General features: G+C 36.3%; 1 protein-coding gene across 7 annotated transcripts in view; it reads left to right on the top strand.

The window, feature by feature from the left end:
- Window positions 1-339: 339 nt before the first annotated feature.
- PPFIA2 (PTPRF interacting protein alpha 2) overlaps window positions 340-20,552 on the top strand; it is a 477,511-nt gene continuing 457,298 nt past the window's right edge. For all 7 annotated transcript variants that reach the window (XR_007154244.1, XM_047868603.1, XM_047868602.1 and 4 more), the window contains exons 1-3: window positions 340-419; window positions 1,147-1,253; window positions 5,466-5,716. Coding sequence is in view for 6 of the 7 variants with exons in the window: in XM_047868603.1 (XP_047724559.1) it covers window positions 5,468-5,716 (249 nt within the window). In the remaining variant the exon portion in view is untranslated. The remainder of the gene's footprint in view (window positions 420-1,146; window positions 1,254-5,465; window positions 5,717-20,552) is intronic.

Here is a 20,552-nt window from a genome sequence, read left to right as displayed (position 1 = left end):
CTCCCCACAGCACCAGCCGACACGCGCTTTCCTGCGGCGACCATTGTGCGGGGGAAGCCCGGACGAGGAAGAGCGCACCCCCTGCCCACACCTGCCCACCCCCAGCCTTGGCTTCTCAGGGGCGCTGGGACGGCCGCCAGCCCCAGCAGCCCGGGAGCGGCTTTGAGGGAGTCGTGTGTATCCGCGAGCGCGTGTGCGTGAGGAGGAGAGCAAAGACGTGATTACTTCAGAATTTATTTAAGGGCCGGTGGAAACCACTGCAGCAGCTTCCAGGGGAAGCCCTGGTTCCAGAGGAAGAGGAGGTGGCGGCTGCCAAGGAGGAGGAGGGGGGAGAGGCGGGGGAGGAGGAGCGGCGGCAGCGACAGCACGAGGCGAGTGAGGAGAGACGATGCTGTAGCGTCCGCACCGGCTCCCGGCAGGTTGGTCCCCCCCGGCCGACTGGTGCAAGCAACGAGGCTCGCCAAGAGGCTGGGAGGAGAGTCGGGTGTGGGGGGCCGACGGCTCGCCTCTCCGGAGAAGAGGCGCCTCTTTCGAGTTCGATGAGACGCCCTGGCGCGGAAACAGTCTGGGGGCCCGGAGACGACCTGTAGTGCTCCCCGCATCCCTGGGGAGTCGCTTCCCTTTAGCTTCCCAACTCTCGGCGCTAGCCATCAACTCCGGAGAGGCTCCGGGTGGGGGCATGGGTGGAGAACTTCTCTTCCAGATACTCCTCTCGCCTTTCCCCAAAGCTCGCGTTTGCAGGGACCCCCTCCGGGTGGCCTGCGAGGGGGGATGGTGGCCGGGGGGTGGGGGGGAGCGGCGCCGCTCGGTTAAGTTTCTGTGAGTCCAACCCAGTCCCCTGCTCCCGGCTCCCCGCCCCGGGTCACCAGCTGCACGCGGGAAGCCGAGGCTGCTCCGCCAAAGGGGCCGCTACTGCTTTAAGAGCCGCCTCCCCCTCTCCTCCCTTTGACAATGGTCTGAACCGAGCTCTGCTTCCCAAAGCAAAATTTGTAATATGCCATTTTTCCGATGGACGCTTCTCCTTTTGGCTGCTGACGGAGCCGCGGGAAGATGCCGGGCTGCTGCCACGCCACCCAGCCGGGGCACGTTCAGGGAGGGCGCCGGGGCACGCGAGTGTCTAAGCTGCCTTTCTCCTCCGGTTGCTAGGGAAATGGTCCAGGAGTGCCGGCTGTGAGCTTCCCCTCTCGTCAAGCCTGAGACTGCGGTTGTCATTGATCAACTGAAGAAGCAGGACCCGAAATTACAGACATTAGGTACCGAAACTGTGTTCGAGTTGCAACGTTTCCATTCCGCCTTATTTGTTTATTTATTTATTTATTTATTTTTTTTACCACCCCCCTCCCCGGCCCCACCCCGCCCCCAGGGAAGATGAGATGCAAATTCCTCCTTGCCAATTACTGTTCCATACCTTTTGCTTTCCACCCCCATCCTCTCCCTTCTCCTGTTTCTCCACCTCCTCCCGACTTGGCTGTCTCTCGTTGGGCAAACCATACAGAATTTTAGTGTGGAAATTATGAAGTCAACTTCAGGGTGGTGGTGGGGGGGGGTGTGTGGCTGAGAGATAACTGTCCAGCTGTGTGGCGAGGGCTGGCTCCTGGCCATCTGTAAAAGCACTGGGGTAAAGAAAGTGCAAAATGCTTCCATTAGAGGTGGTCATAATATTTCCTGAGGACAAGGGATTTCAAAGAGTTAAATAGGAGGAGGAATATTCATGTAATGTAATCAGACAATGGCTAGGATTTCTCTCACTCCTTGTGGGTTAACTGAGGTGGAGCTGGGTTGGTTCTTAAGACTAAATCTTTGAAGAGGAAACTAACTACCCAGAATAATTGCATCTTTGCCTCTAGTCGGGTCTAAATCCCAATGATTTGCTTCAATAAAGTGATTCATTGACAGAAAAAAAAAGCCTTTTGTAACATTGTCATATCTGAATAAGTACTTCTTGAGAGGCGTATATTACTAAGAAACACATTGGATCTTGAAAGCCCTTGGGTAACGACTCCAGTGGGCATTCAAAACTTTTATTTTGAAATCTGTGAGATCTGGAAGACAGTCAAGGTTACATACTAAGAGTAAGGGAGTTGGTGTTCCTGGTATAAAATTCTTCCAACTAAATTTAAGCACTGGGACAATTAAACCAATCAGATTATTATTATTTTTTTTCCTTTCACAACAAAATAAACAATGTCTTTAACTAGGTCTTGAAACCTTAGGTAATTTCATGAACAGGCATCAACATCTAGAAGAGGATAACATAATTCATAAATTCAATTGGCTTTGGAGAGGGGTGCTGAAAAGGCAAATATCCAAGTGAGCTGTTAGGATGTCCTTCCTGGTTTTTCAGGAATTGTGTGGTACAATACAATTTTTAAGACTGAAAATGATTGTAAAAGTTAAAAGTGGTATAGGAAGATGGAGTACACTAGAGGGTAGACAGCCTTTGGAAGTTGCTTCAGATGTTGGCCATTCTACAATAGGGTGTTTAACTCTTACCTTGAATATATGATCTTAATACCCAAATATGCATTTAGAAACGGGTTGTATTTTGTTTTCAGGGTTATACAAGTATTTTGTCATTTATATAAGACAGGATAGGAGTTCTAGTGCCAGAAACTAAGCTAGTTCATGAAAGTGACCTTTAAATTTTTTAGAAAAAAAATTTTTCTTCTAGTTTTGGTGAAAAGACTTTAGATTTGTTCATCTGGGTTGTCTGTTGGTGAAGAAAAAGCAGATTAAGTCATCTATTTCCTAAGTAACTTTTGCATAGTTTAATTTCTCCCAATTGGATTTGAAGAGTTCAGAGTACCCACTGGAATTAAAACTTTAGGCCTAGAATTAGAATGAATCATAAAGGCAAAATATTCTGTCTGAAAAGGTTAATGTTGTTCACTTTATACAATAACTAAATAAATACTAAAATTTTTAATTTTTTGCCCTTTAGAATTTTACTGTGTTATCTCAGTCAGGTATTCTATTGAAGCCTTACAATGGGCTTGTTTTCAAAGAAAATCATGGATTCTCCCCCTCCCTTACAGAAGAGAATACTGAGGTTTTGAGAGGTGATGTGACTTGCTCTCCTTCCAACGCCTTAGTTGTGAAATTAAATCAAGTTGAGTGAATTAATAGGCTAAGACCCTAAGTCCCTAAGCTACTTCTCATTGTAGCATCTCTGGACTGACTAAATCAGACACCAGCTTTTATACTGATATAAGAGCCCAAAGTTCGTGAATGTGTAATGTCCCATGGTGACACCAAGCCTTTGTTAGCACTAGGGTAGTATATCCAGGAGGGCATTGTAGCTGAGGTAATCACCGCAGTTATGCTTTTCCTTGGAATTTCAAGTTTTTATGAGTAATTCAGAGTTAAGATGCACGAAGGGCTTTTTCCCAAGAAGGATATGATGTAAAATACGGATTTAAGAATGTTTAAGTAACCCTAAAATGTAAACCTTGCAAGTGTTCTGGCACAGATTGTCACAGTGCTATCATTTCCTCTCCCAGTGTTTTGTTTTAACCTTAAATGTCAAAAAGAAACACATTGGCTCCTGCTAATGATTTCTCAGAATGACACAGCTGTTCAGTGTGTGGATTTTCATGCATGGCATGTGAACTAATTGTTTTTAATATTCAAATGTGTTGGAACATTTTTTTTCCCAATTCCTTCTCAATTAATGAAAAGAAGATGTATAGCAGTTAGAAACGAGTCTTCTTTCCATTTTTGTGATAGTGTTTCAAAAAATTCAAATTGAGAAAAATACAAAAAATATTATATTTTTATCTGTTAAGTGGTTAGCAGTAGTAACAATGTGTGTGCGCACTCACGTGTGCATTTAAATACATCTTATGTATCTATTCTTTTACTTATTTTAGGGTGAATAAGAAATTGAACAAGTCAATTCTTTTGCCTTCAGGTAGCCCAGTGTTTGGAGTGATGAGCAACAATTCAAACTATTATCTTGAATTATCCTACAGTTCATCCCCCCCCTTAAATTTTTATGTAGAATATCAGTCACAAGATACTTTCCTTTTATCTTTTAAAAAGTTTCTCCTAGTTTTCAGTGTGCCCTGACCAAATCATTCAGGTAATTGAATTTATCTCCTCAATAACCCAATTTATATGAAGAATTGCATAAAAGTAATTAACTATTGACCTGTTAAGTCTTGACATTTTATTTGACTATATCACCAGAAATATTTTCCCCAAGGACAGGAATATATAGGCAGAAAAATGAATTGACCTTGCATTATAAAACCAAAGAATGCTCCAGGATCAACAGCAAAACCAGTATATCTCCACATCAGCCTTCTGCAAAACCAAGCCCTCTAATTAATAGCTCCTGGCCTCAGTACAACAACTGAAATTGAGATGGGTTTGATTCTTTTTCAAACATAAGATAGAAGGTAAAAGGGAAAATGAGATAATTTCTGATTTTTAAAATGCTATACGGTATATCAGTATATCTAAAAGTCTGTTGTCTATTTTAAATCAAATTAATAAATGATTTAAAAATATTCTAAGCAGTTCATTTATTTCATGACTGGAACCTTGTGATTAACAGCTGAGATGTGAAGTTACTACATTAGATAATGTAGTTTATGGTGTCTGTTTTGTGGAATATTTGAAAGAGTGTTAGCTTGTATTGTTTGGATGGAAAGCAGACAATGCAGTTCTCAGGAGACAAAGGAATACTAACAGTAATTAGGGGAATAATGACCTAAACAAACTTATATACCTCAGTCTGTTTCATAAAGCCTCTATCAAATTTAGTCAATATCACTTTATCTACTTTATGTAGACTACTTTAACAATTTAGGTAGAGAGCACATAAAAGTAATAAAATGGGAGTTGTAAAGTCAAGAAACTATAAACTAGTTGGTATGCAAAAAAATCTGTTGGTAAAATTAAAAAGTCAAAACTGATTATTATATAAAATGAATACTCAATTATTCATAGGTTTCCTAAATGAACGAGTGAACATTAATTCATTCAATTATTTAAGTCATTCAAAAATCATTTACTTCCTACCCATTAACAGCCAGACACTCTGCTTGCTTTTAACAATGTAACAAATAAGGGTAAAATGGAGGTGTTAGCTATAAGAGATTTGTAAACTTACAGGTGAAGATCACTTATTAGTAAGTTGAATAACATATTACTATAAATTGAATTGGAGGAATAAATCATGAAAAAAACCCCAAATCTTTGAGAAGTAGGTGAAACCAAGTTGTATCTTGGGTAGAAGCTTTATAGATTATCAATAAAAGAGAAAGGATGTAGATTGGCCAAAGTCAATGAATCATATTTCATTGAGGTCAAAATATTTAGTTGGAGTTGGAACAGTGTGTAGGAGAAGAAAGAGACAATCAGACTAATGAGTTGCAGAGTTTGGTGAGTTGAGGGTCAGGTGGCATTATCGCAAGTAGTTTCTTAGTACTAAGACTTCCCTCCCCTTTACTTCCTTTAAGCAATGATGTGTGAAGTGATGCCCACGATTAATGAGGACACCCCAATGAGCCAAAGGGGGTCCCAAAGCAGTGGCTCAGACTCAGACTCCCATTTTGAGCAGCTGATGGTGAATATGCTAGATGAAAGGGACCGTCTTCTAGACACCCTTCGGGAGACCCAAGAAAGCCTCTCACTTGCCCAGCAAAGACTGCAGGATGTCATCTATGACAGAGATTCGCTCCAGAGACAGCTCAATTCAGCCCTGCCACAGGTATGATTCCTGGTAATATTTGTCTTTCCTATTGCAATCACAAATGTGACAAGACTTTGCTTTATTTCTATTCTTAGAATTATCTTTTTGCTTAAAATGTATGATATGTATGTTTTGGTGAGAAAAGCATAAGAATAGATTACTACTGGTTCACAGAAAATCTTATCTTAAATTTGTAGTACTTTGGTGATGGTGGGTGTGAAGGCTGAGTTCCTATCAGGTCTTTCTTTTGAAAATTTTATCTGAATGTTTTGGTGGGTGTAGAAAAATCACCTGTTGATCAGCTTTCAATCACCCAAATATGGGAATAGTTAGTTTTCTCTTTCTTGCTCTTTAAACAGTATTATGACATTTGGAAATATGTGTTTTCCATTTTCAGCTGTGTGGTCTGTCTTTGGAAATAATCATAGTTTGGAAGTCTACTGTCTTTCTTTAAAAATGCCTAGCACCTGCTCAAAAATTCTTGGAATTTTCAATGTATTATACCCTCTTCTTCAAAAACATTTCAACCAGTTTCTTGAAAATATATTTTGGAAGTTAGAGAAAAGGCAAAAGTTCAGCCTTACTCTAACAAACTTAAAATTGTTAGATTAGCTATTTTTCAATATGTTTGTCAAGCATCTTATTTTATAGAAAAATATATCATTTTAAGAATTTCAAGCTTATTTACATACAAAGTTAATACTGACACTCAATTTTCTTATTTAAGAATAGAATAATTGTGTTTGTTTTAGGTATGAGAAAAATTATAGAATATGAATGAGATTTTTAATAATCAACCGCAATACACTATATTTTTCTCTTAAATACAAATTTGATTGGCCCTCCACTTTAATGACAGTATAGAAATGTTGACGAGTTGACCTCTCTCCATGAAGTTATGTCTTGTAGCAAATATCTTTTCATAAATATTGAAAATTATATAATCAAAGTTGATAAAATTCTAAACCCAGATGTACTATTAACTTGAAGTGTGTTGTTGAGATATTAAAGACTCTCAGAATGGAAAGGATCACCTAGAATCCTTTATCACATCTCCACTAGGTAACCCCATAACCCTATATGAAGAACTCTTGTAGTCCTTTTTGTTTTCAGTTTGTCTTGTGTTAAGATGCAATACTGTTTTCTGTAACCCTCACCCATTGGTACACCGGTTTATTTAATTACACAGAATGAGTTGATTCATTTCAAAAGACAGCTATCATATCTTTACTTGGAGTTATATTTTTCAGCTGTATTGAACATTTTGATTATAATAACATCTAAAATTTTAAGTTTTTTTTAAATTGTTTAATGTTTATTTATTTTTGAGAGAGACAGAGACAGAGTGTGAGCAGGGGAGGGGCAGAGAGAGAGGGAGACACAGAATCTGAAACAGGCTCCAGGCTCTGAGCTGTCAGCACAGAGCTCGATGTGGGGCTCAAACTCATGAACCATGAGATTATGACCTGAGTCAAAGTTGGACGCCCAACCCACTGAGCCACCCAGGCACCCCTAAAATTTTAAGTTTTGGATTTGAATTATATTGGTCTGCAATCTCTTATCTCAACACTCTGGGGCTAGTGTGTTTCAGAGTTCAGAATTTTCTTGACTTTTTTGTAAGTATATGATGTATATTATGGAAAACTAGATGCATTCTGGGAAGCACCCTATAATTCTACATTTTCATATCTGAAAAGAATTATATGAATATTCCTATTGCATGGAAAAAATAAAGACCATAAATCTCTCACGTTAGTACAGCTTTAGTTTTGTACCTATCAAGTTTGCAACACACTTACAAATAAAATATCAGTTTTCAGAGTATATGGGTTTTGGAATTATAGGTTAGGGATTATGAACCTGTATATTCAGATGGACATAGTCCCAAAGTCTTTTGTGAATACTTTGACACTTTTCTTGTTGTTGATTTACATCTTACTATTCTATGTATTTGAATAATGCCTGCAATTCACAGGTCCTTAAAGACAGTGATGGTCCTATAATATTTTTAAAGTAAATTTTAAATAATCTAATCTGTAACTTTAAGCGCTCTGGGTATCCTGCAAGCAACAGAGGAATATTCTTCTTTAACTGGTATCTTTGAATATTTTTGACTTTTTTGTAAGCAATGTGCCTGCACTGTTTAGTGGCATTGCATTGGATATTTAGCTGGAAGGAGAAAATGACTACTATAAATGTGTGTTTTGAGGCAGAATAAAGCATGTAAAATTGAAAACTACTACAATAACATAAAAATGAAAATTATTTTAACAAACATGGGATAGAATTCAAAGCAGAGTCAATCAAACTTTATGACACACTATGTTTTATATAATACTTTTAGGTGTTGGTGATTTGATGCTTTGCTTTAGTCACTTTCTCTCAGAACATTCCTTTAGGAACAAACGTAGCGATGATTTTAACAATCCTAACCATATAAAGTATTTTGTAGCCATAGTGTTTAGTTTTTCATCACTTGATTGGGCGTAACTGTGTTTAAAGAGTACTTATAATTGCACATCACCAGGCCTGATGTTTCTAACCTTCACACTCAATTTTCTACCTTTCTTATGCACAGATGAATTTAAATGTTCCATAGAACCTCAGATTCAACATGCCCCAAACTCAGTCATCCTCTGCCTCCCATTCCCCACCCAAATCTGGGTGCTCTATCTCCTCACCCAGACACCTGACAGTCCTAAATACAATCATCATTTAGCCATATTGTTTTTAATCTTCTAAATAATTCTCAAATCTCTCTCTATTTTTTTTGTTTTTTGTTTGTTTTTGTTTTTGCACCTGGTCCCAAACTTCTTTGTTTTTACATCTCCTAACATTTCCACTTTAGCAAATGCGTCATGCCATGTGTTTGAATAATATTGCTCTGCTTGCAGGATCTCCATAAGCTTCAGGCTTTTCCGGTCTCTCCTTTGTACATATTCATCTCTATGCCCATAATGTTTTTCCTCAATGTCTTTGCTTCATGTCTAAACTTAGCCAAGACTTTATCTCTTCCGGGAAGGCTTCTCTGAACCCCCAGGTACATTTCCTCTGTGCTCCTTAGCCTTATAATTTCCCATATTATCATTAAATTATCTGTGTATATGCCTGTTTCCCAACCTGGACTATATGCTTCTTCAGAACAGGAGCATATCTTAATCCTCTAACCCTGTGAACCAGTGGAGTACCAGGTCTGGAGTGAGGGCTTTTAAAGTAAAATCAGAACTAAATGCATATTCATTTGGATGGAGAAGTAGCAATAAACTTGATACAGGAAGATCTAGTTTGTATTGTGGCTCTTCTGTGCATCATCAACTTGAGTCAGAACTTCAGGTTTCCAGGCCATAAAAATCAGTTCATACTAATACTTCACAGGGTAGTCTGTGATGATTAAAGAAAATAATATAAGTAAAAACTAATTAATTTGCAATGTATAAATATAAAAAGGCTTGCATTTTTTTTGTCTCCAATGCCAAAAGATAAATTAATTTCTGTATATGTATGGAGCGTTAGAATAATTTACTAGGAATATTAATCAAATAGTTTTAAAATTTTTGAGTACAGGACAGATATTTGTCAATTACTAATATGCTTATTAAGAATATTTACAGGAAAGGTAAGAGGAGGTAAGAGGAGTGAACTTTCCATTATAAAAAGTCCATTTTATATATATATATATATAATTTATATAAAAATATGTTTATATTTAGTTTTATTTACATATTTTTATTTACAGTATTAAAATATTACTATAATATATTATTCATATTATATTTTTATATTTATTTATATTATTTATATATAGATATATACATATATATTATACATAAAATATATTAGTTCTTCATTTAGCATATATTGAGGATCTTCTGTGTATTATTAACTAGTTACATATATTTGAAAAGGGGATAAAGGAGAAAAGGCACATTATTTGGCTCCCAGAGAACTTAGGAAATAAATTTGCTTAGAAACAATATATAAACGAACCCAACTTAATATAGTACCAGAAGATTGTACAAGTATTGAAAAAATTTTGAGCTATAATCTAGGCATATGATTAAATACAGAAACTTTCACGTGTAAAGTGATATTAAGGAGGTCTTTTTAAGAAAATGTTGGAAATAATTCAAATATATTCTGTGTGGAGTTGTAGAGTTGTGCATAGGGCCCTCTCAAAGACTTTTGGGTGGTTAAAGTTCAGCCTATGCTCTTCTTTCTAGTCTAGGCCTGAGGTTCCTAATTTGCACAAAGGAGACAGATTAACTAGCAGCATGCCTGAGTTTTGTTTTTATTTTTTGAAAGACTATATAGGAATCAAATAAGGAGAATAACTGAAAGATTTGTTTGTCAAAGAGTTGTAGTGTAGGAATGAAATTTTATATACTGGCAGTGGAGGAATATGACCTGTTAACAATAGGAGTTTGTACACAGTATGATCAGTAGAATTTTGAGTGAACTGGTGACATGATGAGGTAATGATGAAGGAATATTACTCTGCCATTTTGATTTAGGATGGATTACATAATGTACTCATTAGCTATCTATCGCTGTGTAGAAAGACAAATACCATATGATTTCACTCATATGTGGAGTGTAAGAAACAAAACAAATGAGGAAAGGGGAAAAAAGAGACAGGCAAACCAAGAAACAGACTCTTAACTATACAGAACAAACTAATAGTTACTGGAAGGAAGGTAGGTGGGGGGATGGGTAAAATAGGTGATGGGGATTAATGTGTGAGCTTGTTGTGATGAACATCAGGTGTTGTATGGAAGTGGTGAATCACTACATTATACACCTAAAACTAATAGAACTGTATGTTAACTAACTGGAATGTTAATAAGAACACTTAAACAATAAATAAAATTATGCTATGTAACAAACACAAAATCTCAGTGTAAAACCTCATGTAAAATTTTGGATTTATGGAAGTCAGCTGATCTTGACTTAGATTGGTTGATCTTGCCTGGGCTCATTTACGCCCAGTTTATGGTTAGCCCAATTTATGGTTAGCTGAAGGTTGGCTCAGTTAGCTGTATGTTAAGTGGCTATTGTTTGAATTAGGATGGCCTTGGCTGGACCAACTGGGGCCATTCATCTCTATGTATGTGTGTAATCCTGCAATAGGCTAGCCCTGGCAAGTTCTCATGGTCGTGGAACAGGAGTAAGAGCAAAGCAGAAACAAGCAAGTGGTTTTTAAGCTTCTGGTTGAGTCTTATTTTGGTAAAAGTTATGGCCAAGCCCAGAGACAGAGTGGAAGGCAATACATAATTACATGGCAAAATTACAGGAGGGGATGAAGCATAAGGACCACCACGGTAACTGGTCTATCACAAATATAAGCTAAAAGGGTCATTTGGGCCATTATTATGTTAGGGAGAGCTTATTGTGATAATGTAATAATTCTGGTGGGTTGTGGGAATTTGAAATAGGATTGTGCAACTTGAATCTAAGAAAGACAATAGAAATGTAAAGAATGTTGGGGAGAAAGGATGGACAAAGACTGGTAATGAACTGAATGGCAAAGACTTGGAAGTTGAGTCAGAAGATCTGAATTTGAATTGGAGTTCTTCCACTTATTAGCTGAGGGACCATTGGTAAGTAACTTGACTTCTCTGAAACTCTATTTCCTTAATTCAAAGGAGGGATGATATCCTCTCTTGGGAGTGGTTAAAAGGAGGCATGTATATATTCTTCAGAAACCTTGAACATTTAAAAATGTCAGGAGTCATTTTTCATTAATTGGTTTGTGCTAGTAGTTTACTCTGAGAGGAATTAAGTTAAAGGAAGCTACTTATGGACAGCAGGAATATGTTTATATTTTGACATTTTAAAATGCAAAATATTTAAGTGACACTTATGAAGAGTCACTTTTATTCTGGAGACAGACTACCTCCTAGGTATCTTTGTGGCTTGCAACGTACTAGCTCAGTGACTCTGGTTAAAGTAGTTAATTCAAATAATGATAGACCTACCTCATAGGATTATTATGAGGAATAAATGACCTGGAACATGTCAAATGATCAATTCAATGCCTCACAGATAGTACATGCTCAATAAATGTTAAATGCCGCTATTGATGCTGTTATTATTACTATAGATATTATCATCATTATCCTTAGCCAACCTTAACTGCATAATTTTGCTGGGTAATAATGAACACCAGCACGAATTGAAAGCACTAAAACGCCGTACTCTCTGCAATCTTTATCAAATTTTGGAAGACCTTTGATTTCTTTTTTTTAAAAAAATTCTTAACTACACTCTTCTAAATGGCTTCCCCCAATTTTCTACTTCCTCAATGACCAGTTTCACATGTCCCTTGATTGAGTCAAACAAAATCCCTTCTTATTCTACTGAGAAGATAATATCTGGATTGAACTCTTTCCTTTTCAATGAAACCTAATGGTAGTGCACTAAGCATTTTATCCCTTGCTCTGTCAAAGATGCTACATCTTTTGCTGCTTCCTATTACAGTTATTCTATTTTCTTAATGTGCTTTTCTTTCTTCCAGTTAGTTATTTTTCCCCTGGCCAAATGAAATGGTGTTCACAAGCAGCCTTTGTTTCTCATGATTTAGATCTCTTTATTTATATGTCTTTCTTAACCTTTATTTTCAGACGTCTATCATCACCATTTTCTTAAAAATACACTTCTGCATGCCATCACTGGATACAGATTTTGCAAATCTAGTGATCCTCTTTCATTGTCATGCTCCTTGGCATCTCTGTGCCAAGCAATGCTATTAATTATTTCATCTTATAATTCCCATGTCCTTAATTCTTTATAACCATTCCTTTCCTAGATTACTAGTTTTGATGTCCTCTAATAACGATTCTCTTCCCACATATCCCTGTACACTTATTTATTCCATACTCATCTTCATTTACTTGTGTTCTCCAATCTTAAGCGTTGCCCTTTTTGTTTAAGGCTAGTACCTGCCTCTAGATCTTTGATGTCCCCTTCTCATGTCCTTTTGATTATTTTTTTGTCTCTACTATCTTCAATCTTTCTTGCTCTATCAGTTGGCTTTTTTGTAACATGTTCAAATCAATTTCTTAAAAGTAAAAGTACAACAATACCCACAAAAGAGTTGCTTAACACTGTGTCTCCGCTTAGCCACCAGTCTATCTTTTCTTTTCCTATAACTTTATTTCCCAACTTGCCTGTTCTCACTGTCTCAATTTCTTCATTTTCTATTCACCTTTGAGCAACTGAAGTCTGGCTTTCCCTCAGATTCCCTGCTCAAAATGATGTAATCAGCAGCCAAGTGATGGATGCAGTAGGTCTGTTTTATTAAAATTCACTGCAAAATTTGACACTGTGATGACTCCCTTCTCAAAGAGTGAAACTAAACAAACTAAAAAGCTAAACACCTTACACTGTTAACTTGTATGACACCACACTATCTTGGTTTTTAAACATTTTTTACTTTTTCCTCCCCATTTCCTTTTCTGTGAATCCACTCCTTAAATGTTAAATAATAAAGATATGATGGGGGCACCTAGGTGGCTTGGTCAATTAAGTGTCCAACTCTTGGTTTTCGCTCAGGTCATGATCTCACAGTTTATGAGTTCAAGCCCCGCATAGGGCTCTGGGCTGACAGTGCGAAGCCTGCTTGAGATTCTCTCTCACCCTCTCTCTTTTTACCCTCCCTGCTTATGCTGTCTGTCCCTCTCTCTCTCATCCAAAATAAATAAATAAACCTAAAAAAAAGATATAATGAATAATAACAATAGCTAATATTTCTAAACACTCCCACTAGGATAGGCAATGTTCTATGTAAGTATTCAGATATTAAAATGGGGGTCTTTCTGTCTTTCTCTTTGAAGGGAGGCTAAATAAGTGAGGTGTAACTATTTGCAGAAAGTACTAGGACATAATCCAACTAATAAGTCCAACGTTAGTTCAAACTCCATTTTAAGTCTCAACAAAGGTTGAGGTGGTAAAGCTAGAAGAGAGACTGGATTGTTTTGGAGAGCTGTTGGTTTGTTGTACACAATCTACCATTCCATGTAGGAGGGATGGGGTGATTACCATTCAGTTGAACCAAGTGAGAGGAACTTCAGGGCAGATACTTAGGAGAACTTGATGTATTTCCTCCAGAAGCCAAAGGATATAGTCTGAAGTCTAAAAGCCACAGCTGTGGCTGGAGATGCCCCTGCCTCTATAATAGATTAGAAAGTCACATGGTAGGAAAGCTTCAAGTCCTCCAATGTCAGAATAAAGGTTGGTAATATTTTGAAGCCCAGGTCCCAGGTGGTGAATAATGAGAGAGAAATTGGAGGATTGATTTCAAAGGACAAACAGAACTAGTCAAATAAAACTGGGGAAGACAGATTCTTTGAGAAAGCCATGAACCTGCCCCAGAAGAAGGGTCATTGATTGTGTATTTGCCATTCAGAAAGCCCTGAACACACATGACAATTGTCTGAAAAAGTTCAGCCACATTCCACTGTGATCTTTCATTCCAATTTCACTTTCCTAGGGTCTGACTCTGGAAGGGTCAGGAATTGTTGCTGTGAATGTAGGCTATCAGCATGAAGGAGACTACCTTGTCCCACCCTCCATTGTAGACTTTAAAGCTTGAAACAAGCCTGAGCTAAGTGAAAGGATGAGCTTTAGGCAGGACAGAAACTTGGGGCTTTGCATATTATATAGTCCTATATGGAATGAGACTATGAAATTGTTAGACTACTTAATTCCCAAACAAAAGGATAGATAGCTTATTTTCTAAGCATGAGCAGCAAAGCTAAGACACCCACCTGAAATTTTATTTGGGGTTCATTTCTTCACCTGAGGAAATCAGGAGACACAGAAATGTTGATTTCTGAATCCAGCTCCTTCATTAAACTGGTTAGATGTATCATCTCAGTTAATCCTCAAAACATTCCAATGAGGTCGTTATTATTATTATTCCCATTTTACAGATGATACAACCGAGGCACAGAGAGGTTAAGTAACTTGTTCAACACCACACAGTTGGTAAGTGGTACTCACCAGGATTTTATTCATGGCTTACTTTTGTTTTACTCTGAGCCATCTCCTTCATCTCATTATGCTCATTAGATATAAAGAAACCTTTCTTGAAACCTTCTTTATGAGACATGGGCCATTGAAAGTATTTCTCATGACTACTCCTAAGTTTTTAATAAGGCAAACATTATGATTTAAATATGAAAAGATTATTAGAGTTCATATAATTATACACACAATTATTTAAGAATCTCAGTTCTTTGTATTTATAAATTTACCTTTTAATGTATTAAGCATACTTCATAGCCCATCATCTACTTTTTATAAGCAAGAGTGTATGGGTTGCATGGAAAAGTATTTAACCAGAAATTATAGTACGTGGGTTTCATTTTCAACTTTGTGAAACCCCGTGACACAGAAAAACCAGTGAACTTCTGAGGCTTCTTGTTTACTTACATGTAAATGGGTAATTCTGGTTCCCTCTAATATGTTGAATACTTTTGTTAATTTCAAATGATTATAAGGGTATAGACTTCAGCTTTATTGATTTAATAATCACAATGTAATAAACAATTGCTATTTATTTTTATTTAATTTTTATTTGAGGGGGGGCACACAAGCTAGGGAGATGGGTAAAGGGAGAGAGAGAGAAAAAAAATTTTAAACAGGCTCTGCACTTAGTGCAGAGCCTGACGTGGGGCTCGATTCCATGACTCTGGGATCATGACCTGAGCCAATATCAAGAGTTGAATGTTCAACTGACTGAGCCACCCAGGCGCCCCAAACAATTGTTTTTTATACAACAAATATTTTAGGGCCTACCCTGTGTGAGGTTCTATGCTTACAGTATAGTGTTGCTGATAACTATGCTTTATTTTAAAACTTGACTAACCATGAGTCCTAGGAATGTATTGTAACAAGAAGGTAATGCCTATAATCCACTGGATATCATGTTCATTAGTAAATTCTTTGAAATGAGAGTTATTTCTAGTTGCTCCATTGCCTTTTATCCTCTAATGTAATGAACCGTCCATGTTCCTTGAAAAGGGCAGTCCCTCTTTTGTGTTCTAGAAATCACCCCCTCTTGCTATTTCAGGACAAAACGTTTCCCCTCTTTTTCCTACATCATTAAAAAAAAATTCTATTACCAACTCACCTAACCAAGTTACCACCCCATTTCTTTCCCTTTACAGCAAAAGTTTAAAAAAATTGTCTACAATCATTATTTCTCATTTCTCTCCTCCTGCTTTCTCCATTTTCTCTTGAATCTACTCTAGCTGGGAATTTACCGCAAAAACTTCTAACCTGCTTTGTGAACAATACCTGTAATCTCCATAGTGCTAAATGCATTGGTCAATTCTCAGTCTCATTCCTGTTTATCAGCTGTATTACATACTTTGGGTCTCTTCTTTTTTGAAACACTTGCTTCATTTGGCTCTAGTGCTTCATTTGGCTCTAGTGCAGTGCATTTGCCTGCTTTTTCTCCTATCTCTTTGGTCACTCCTCAGTCTTTTTTGTTAGTCATTCTTAATCTTCCTGACCTATTAATGCTTGATTATTCCAGGATTCAGTTCCTGTACTTTTTCTCTTTCCATCTTGGGCTAATACCAGTGATGATTTCTCCTATCTCCTAGCTTTATGTATTATCTAACTATTGATGACTTCAGAGTTGACCTCCCAAACCCAGACATTCCCATGACCTTCAGACTCCTATTGTCAAATGTAGAAATTAAACATGTCTCAAACTGAGTTCATGATCTTCACTTACTCTTCTGCATCTAAATTAATAGCAACGTCAGTCTTCTTTTGGCTTAGGCCAAAACCTCATGGTTTTATTTCTTTCACATTCTGTATTCCATCCAGCAGTGAAGTGTCTCTATTTTATCTTTAAAATATATGTAGACTTGAACCACAATAATCACTTCTACAACTCCATCCTAGTCAGAGTCATCATCTCTTACCTGGATTAGACAGTATTTTCCTTTCTCCTTGCTCATGTCTGTACCTCATTAATCTATTGCCAACATAACAACAAGAAAGATCCTGATTCTGATAAAAGGTAAGTCAAGTTTTGTTTCATATCTGCTCAAGTGTCTGAAATGCCTCCCCTTCTCAATGTAAATGCCCAGGTCTTTAAATTGGACTAAAGTTCTAATAGCCCCCTCCCCTTTTTCTGTCTGATAGCATCTCCTGTAGTTTTCTAGCTCATCCACTCTACTCCCACTATCCTGGTGTCCTTGCTGTTCAACATGTCAGGCATTCAACTGTGTTAGGGTCTTTGCACTGGTGTTCCTTAGGCCTGGAAAGTTGTAGCCCAGACAGCTATGTGACTGGCTCTTTCAACTCTTTAGGGCTTTACTCAGATACTGCTTTCTCAGTGAGGCCCTACCTGAGCAATGTATTTTAAATTAAAATAGCTCCCTCCTTAATATTTCCAATCCCTCTTCTCTGCTTTTTTTTCCTAGCACTTATCACCATCCAACACAGTGTATACTTTATTTATTTATTTATTTATTTTTGCCTTATTTTTTATGTCTTTCTTCCTCCACTAGATTCTGTTCCATGAAACCCGGGAACTCTTTTGTAATGATTTACAGCTGTATTTTCTGCCCACAACAGTATCTGGCACTTAGTTATTGTTCAAAAATACTAAGTAATGAAATGAAAACAAAAGTCATTCTTTTGCTTATTGAACACATTCTCTGTGGTATCTAGTTTGTGCTTATTTGGCAAATCTCATACAGTCATAAAGAATTACATATACTGACAGAACAGGAAAACAAATACAATTTATACAGTATTATGGCTGAAGTGTTTATAACACTAAAGTCATAGTATATATGAGGCTGGTGTTGATATTACACCTCAAAGGTCCTTCTAGAATGAAGTGGGTTTTATATCAAAAGATTGTGGCATTTTTAAAATATTTTATAAATCAGAGCAAGGAGATCAGAATGTAAATGGCTTGCTTTGAAGGTATGAACAAAAGATATTAGTCCAAGCCTTTTTTACTTCAAATTCCACTTTTTTCACATTTTCATGTTCTTTTATAGGGAATTTATTTCTTAAATTAAACCAGCTTTCATGAAAGAAATGATGTGGAGAGCTGTGCAATGTCATAATACTACTACCATGATTTGAAAACTATATACAAGTTTTATTTCATGGAAACAGAAAAATAAAAGAATATTTTGGTTAATTTTTATTTTTTAACAGTTTATCTTTTAATTACTGATTTTCTATTTCTTTCTTTCTTTCTTTCTTTCTTTCTCTCTCTCTCTCTTATTCTCTCAGAAGGAATTATATCAACAGAAAAACAGCTGTTAGTATTCTCAAGATGAATTTCTAACTTGAGTTTTCCAATCAATTTTATAGTATAATTAGGTGTGCTTAATAGTATCATGCATATGATTCATTTGTTTTTATTAATCTTTGAAGAAAAATTCTAGGTTCAGTAACAGAGACCTTGAAATTTACAGTTTACTTTTTCTTGGTCTTTTTTCTTCAGGACCTTATAGCTTAAGGCTAGATAGCAACCATCACAATGTTCTAGTTTGGGAAGAGAGAGAGTTTAGAACTGTAGTTTAGAATGCTTTACAAACATGACTTTCACACTCTAGTTAATTATATCACACATTTTTGCATCCATTTCTGCAATTTAATTGGTTTAGCTCTCTATTAGCTTATATGTCACAGATCTTAGTGGGCACCTAAAATTTGTTGTCTGATTACTTAACAATCATAAAGATTACGTGAATAATTCTTAGTGAAGATTAGTAGATCGAAGGGAAATAGTGCTTGAATTTAAATTATTCTTTGCATTGCAATTGAGTTTGTGACTCTAATTTTTTTTTTAATACAGTTCTACTAATTTCCCCCAAGTGTGACAGAATTTATTGAGTGAGATTTTGAATGATTGGTACTTTCTTCCTTGGGCCTTGAATTAGGACAAATTTTCCCCAAAATGGAACTTTTAAATCCTTTTTTGCTTCCCAAGAAGTGAGATCCTTGATAGCAGAACTTGGAATAGGTGCTATAGGAACAAGGTAAATATTCCTCTTGAGTCTCCCTCCCAGGAGATCTAGAGGTGTCAGATTGCCTGCAAAGGCAGGTGTAAGGATTGACACTAGTTCCTAAGGTATTTGGCCTAAAATGATTTCTGCTTTGCAACACTACTTTGCCTGCAAGCCCATGTTCATTTTGATGTTAATTAAAGGAAATTGTTCAACCATGGATGTGAGCAAGTAGAATTTGGCACTACTTGTCTTATGTTCAACTAATTTTCCTGTTTTATTATTACTTATGATTCTCTTTTTATGCCCACTTTTAGGATAATCTGCTTCAATTAAAGTATATAATATTTTGGCTCAATTTATTATATATTTATGCTAGGGCTTAGAACATGCATTTATGTTTTGGTGACTTACAAAAGATCATTAATTGATGAGCTTTAAAAAATAGTGGTCATTAATTTAAAAGTTTTTCATGATAAAATCTTACCTAATGATCTATTTCTAAGATAAAGGAGAAAAATCAGTTCGAGATGATAGCGAGATTATTTTATCTTTGTTAATTTTGTATATGGAAAACATTATTTAGCGATATTTATACAAATGTCATTTAGAAAATTCTGTTAGTTAATTGCCTGGTCTATTCTGTCATCAAAATACAGTCCTATGAACTATATTCAATATGTACAAAAGAATCCATGGCAGTTGATATTGCTTGAGTTAGAAGAAATTTATCAATTAATATCTTTTTAGTAGAAAAGATTTGATGTCTGAATCAGAGTTTTTAGTAACTATGTTAGGTAAATTTAATTTTTCTTCTAAAACTTTAACTTCAATTTACAGCTCTAAGTCTAAAATTCTATGTTGGTACGATCACAAATTTTATCTCTTACTATGATGTAGATTCTCTATTTCTCCCCTCAATTCTATTAATTTTTACATGTTTTGAGACTCTTATTAGTTGCATTCTACTTTATCATTATTCTGTTTTCATGGTCAATTGAAAATCATCATGAAATGATCACCTTTATTCCTAAACAGGCATTTTCTCATAGATTCTGCTTTGTCTGATTTTAATTGTACGATAGAAGATTTCTTTTTTGCTAGTCTGTACTGTACACATTTATCTATCTTTTTACTATCACAGTGTCTGTGTTTCTATGTGCATTATTCACAGAGAGCAAGTTTTATTTTTATGAGTTTGACAGTCTTTCTTTTTTGGTCTCTTTATATTGACTATAATTACTTGAATGTTTGTGCGAAATATACTGTCTTACTAAGGGCTTTCTCTTTTCCTTTTCTGTTTTGTGTTCCTTTTATTAACCTTTCATGCTTAACTTTTGAATTGATTGAATATATATTTTTGTTGTACAATTTCCCCCTCTATTGTTCTGGCAGTTTCATATTCTTTTGCTATTCTTTTAACAGTTAACACATAAATTGTGATGTGCATTCTCACTATACCAAAATGTAATGTTTAATGTGTACTATTCCTGCCATCTATTCCCATGTGTGTGATGTGAAAGATATTATTTTGTAGATTTACACAGGCAATATTCCTTTAAATTTATTCACACATTTACCATTTGTGTTACTAATTCCTCTTTCTGGATATTGAATCTTCCATTTGAGATCATTTTTCTTCTTTCTGAAGAACAACCTTCAATATTTCCGTAAGCGTAGTCTACAGATGAATAATTTCTCAGCTTAAGACTTTCTGAAAATGTCTTTATTTCACCTTTATTCCTGAAGGATGTTTTCACTGGATATAGAATTTTAAATTAGTTGTTATTACTTTTGGCATTCTTTTTTGTTTTGTTTTGTTTTAAGTTTATTTATTTATTTTGAGAGAGAGAGAGGAGGAGGGG

This window comes from Prionailurus viverrinus, chromosome B4 (assembly GCF_022837055.1).
Source record: "Prionailurus viverrinus isolate Anna chromosome B4, UM_Priviv_1.0, whole genome shotgun sequence".
Lineage (NCBI taxonomy): Eukaryota > Metazoa > Chordata > Mammalia > Carnivora > Felidae > Prionailurus > Prionailurus viverrinus.
Note: the sequence above shows the minus strand (reverse complement) of the source record. Positions and strands in the feature narration are given on the sequence as shown.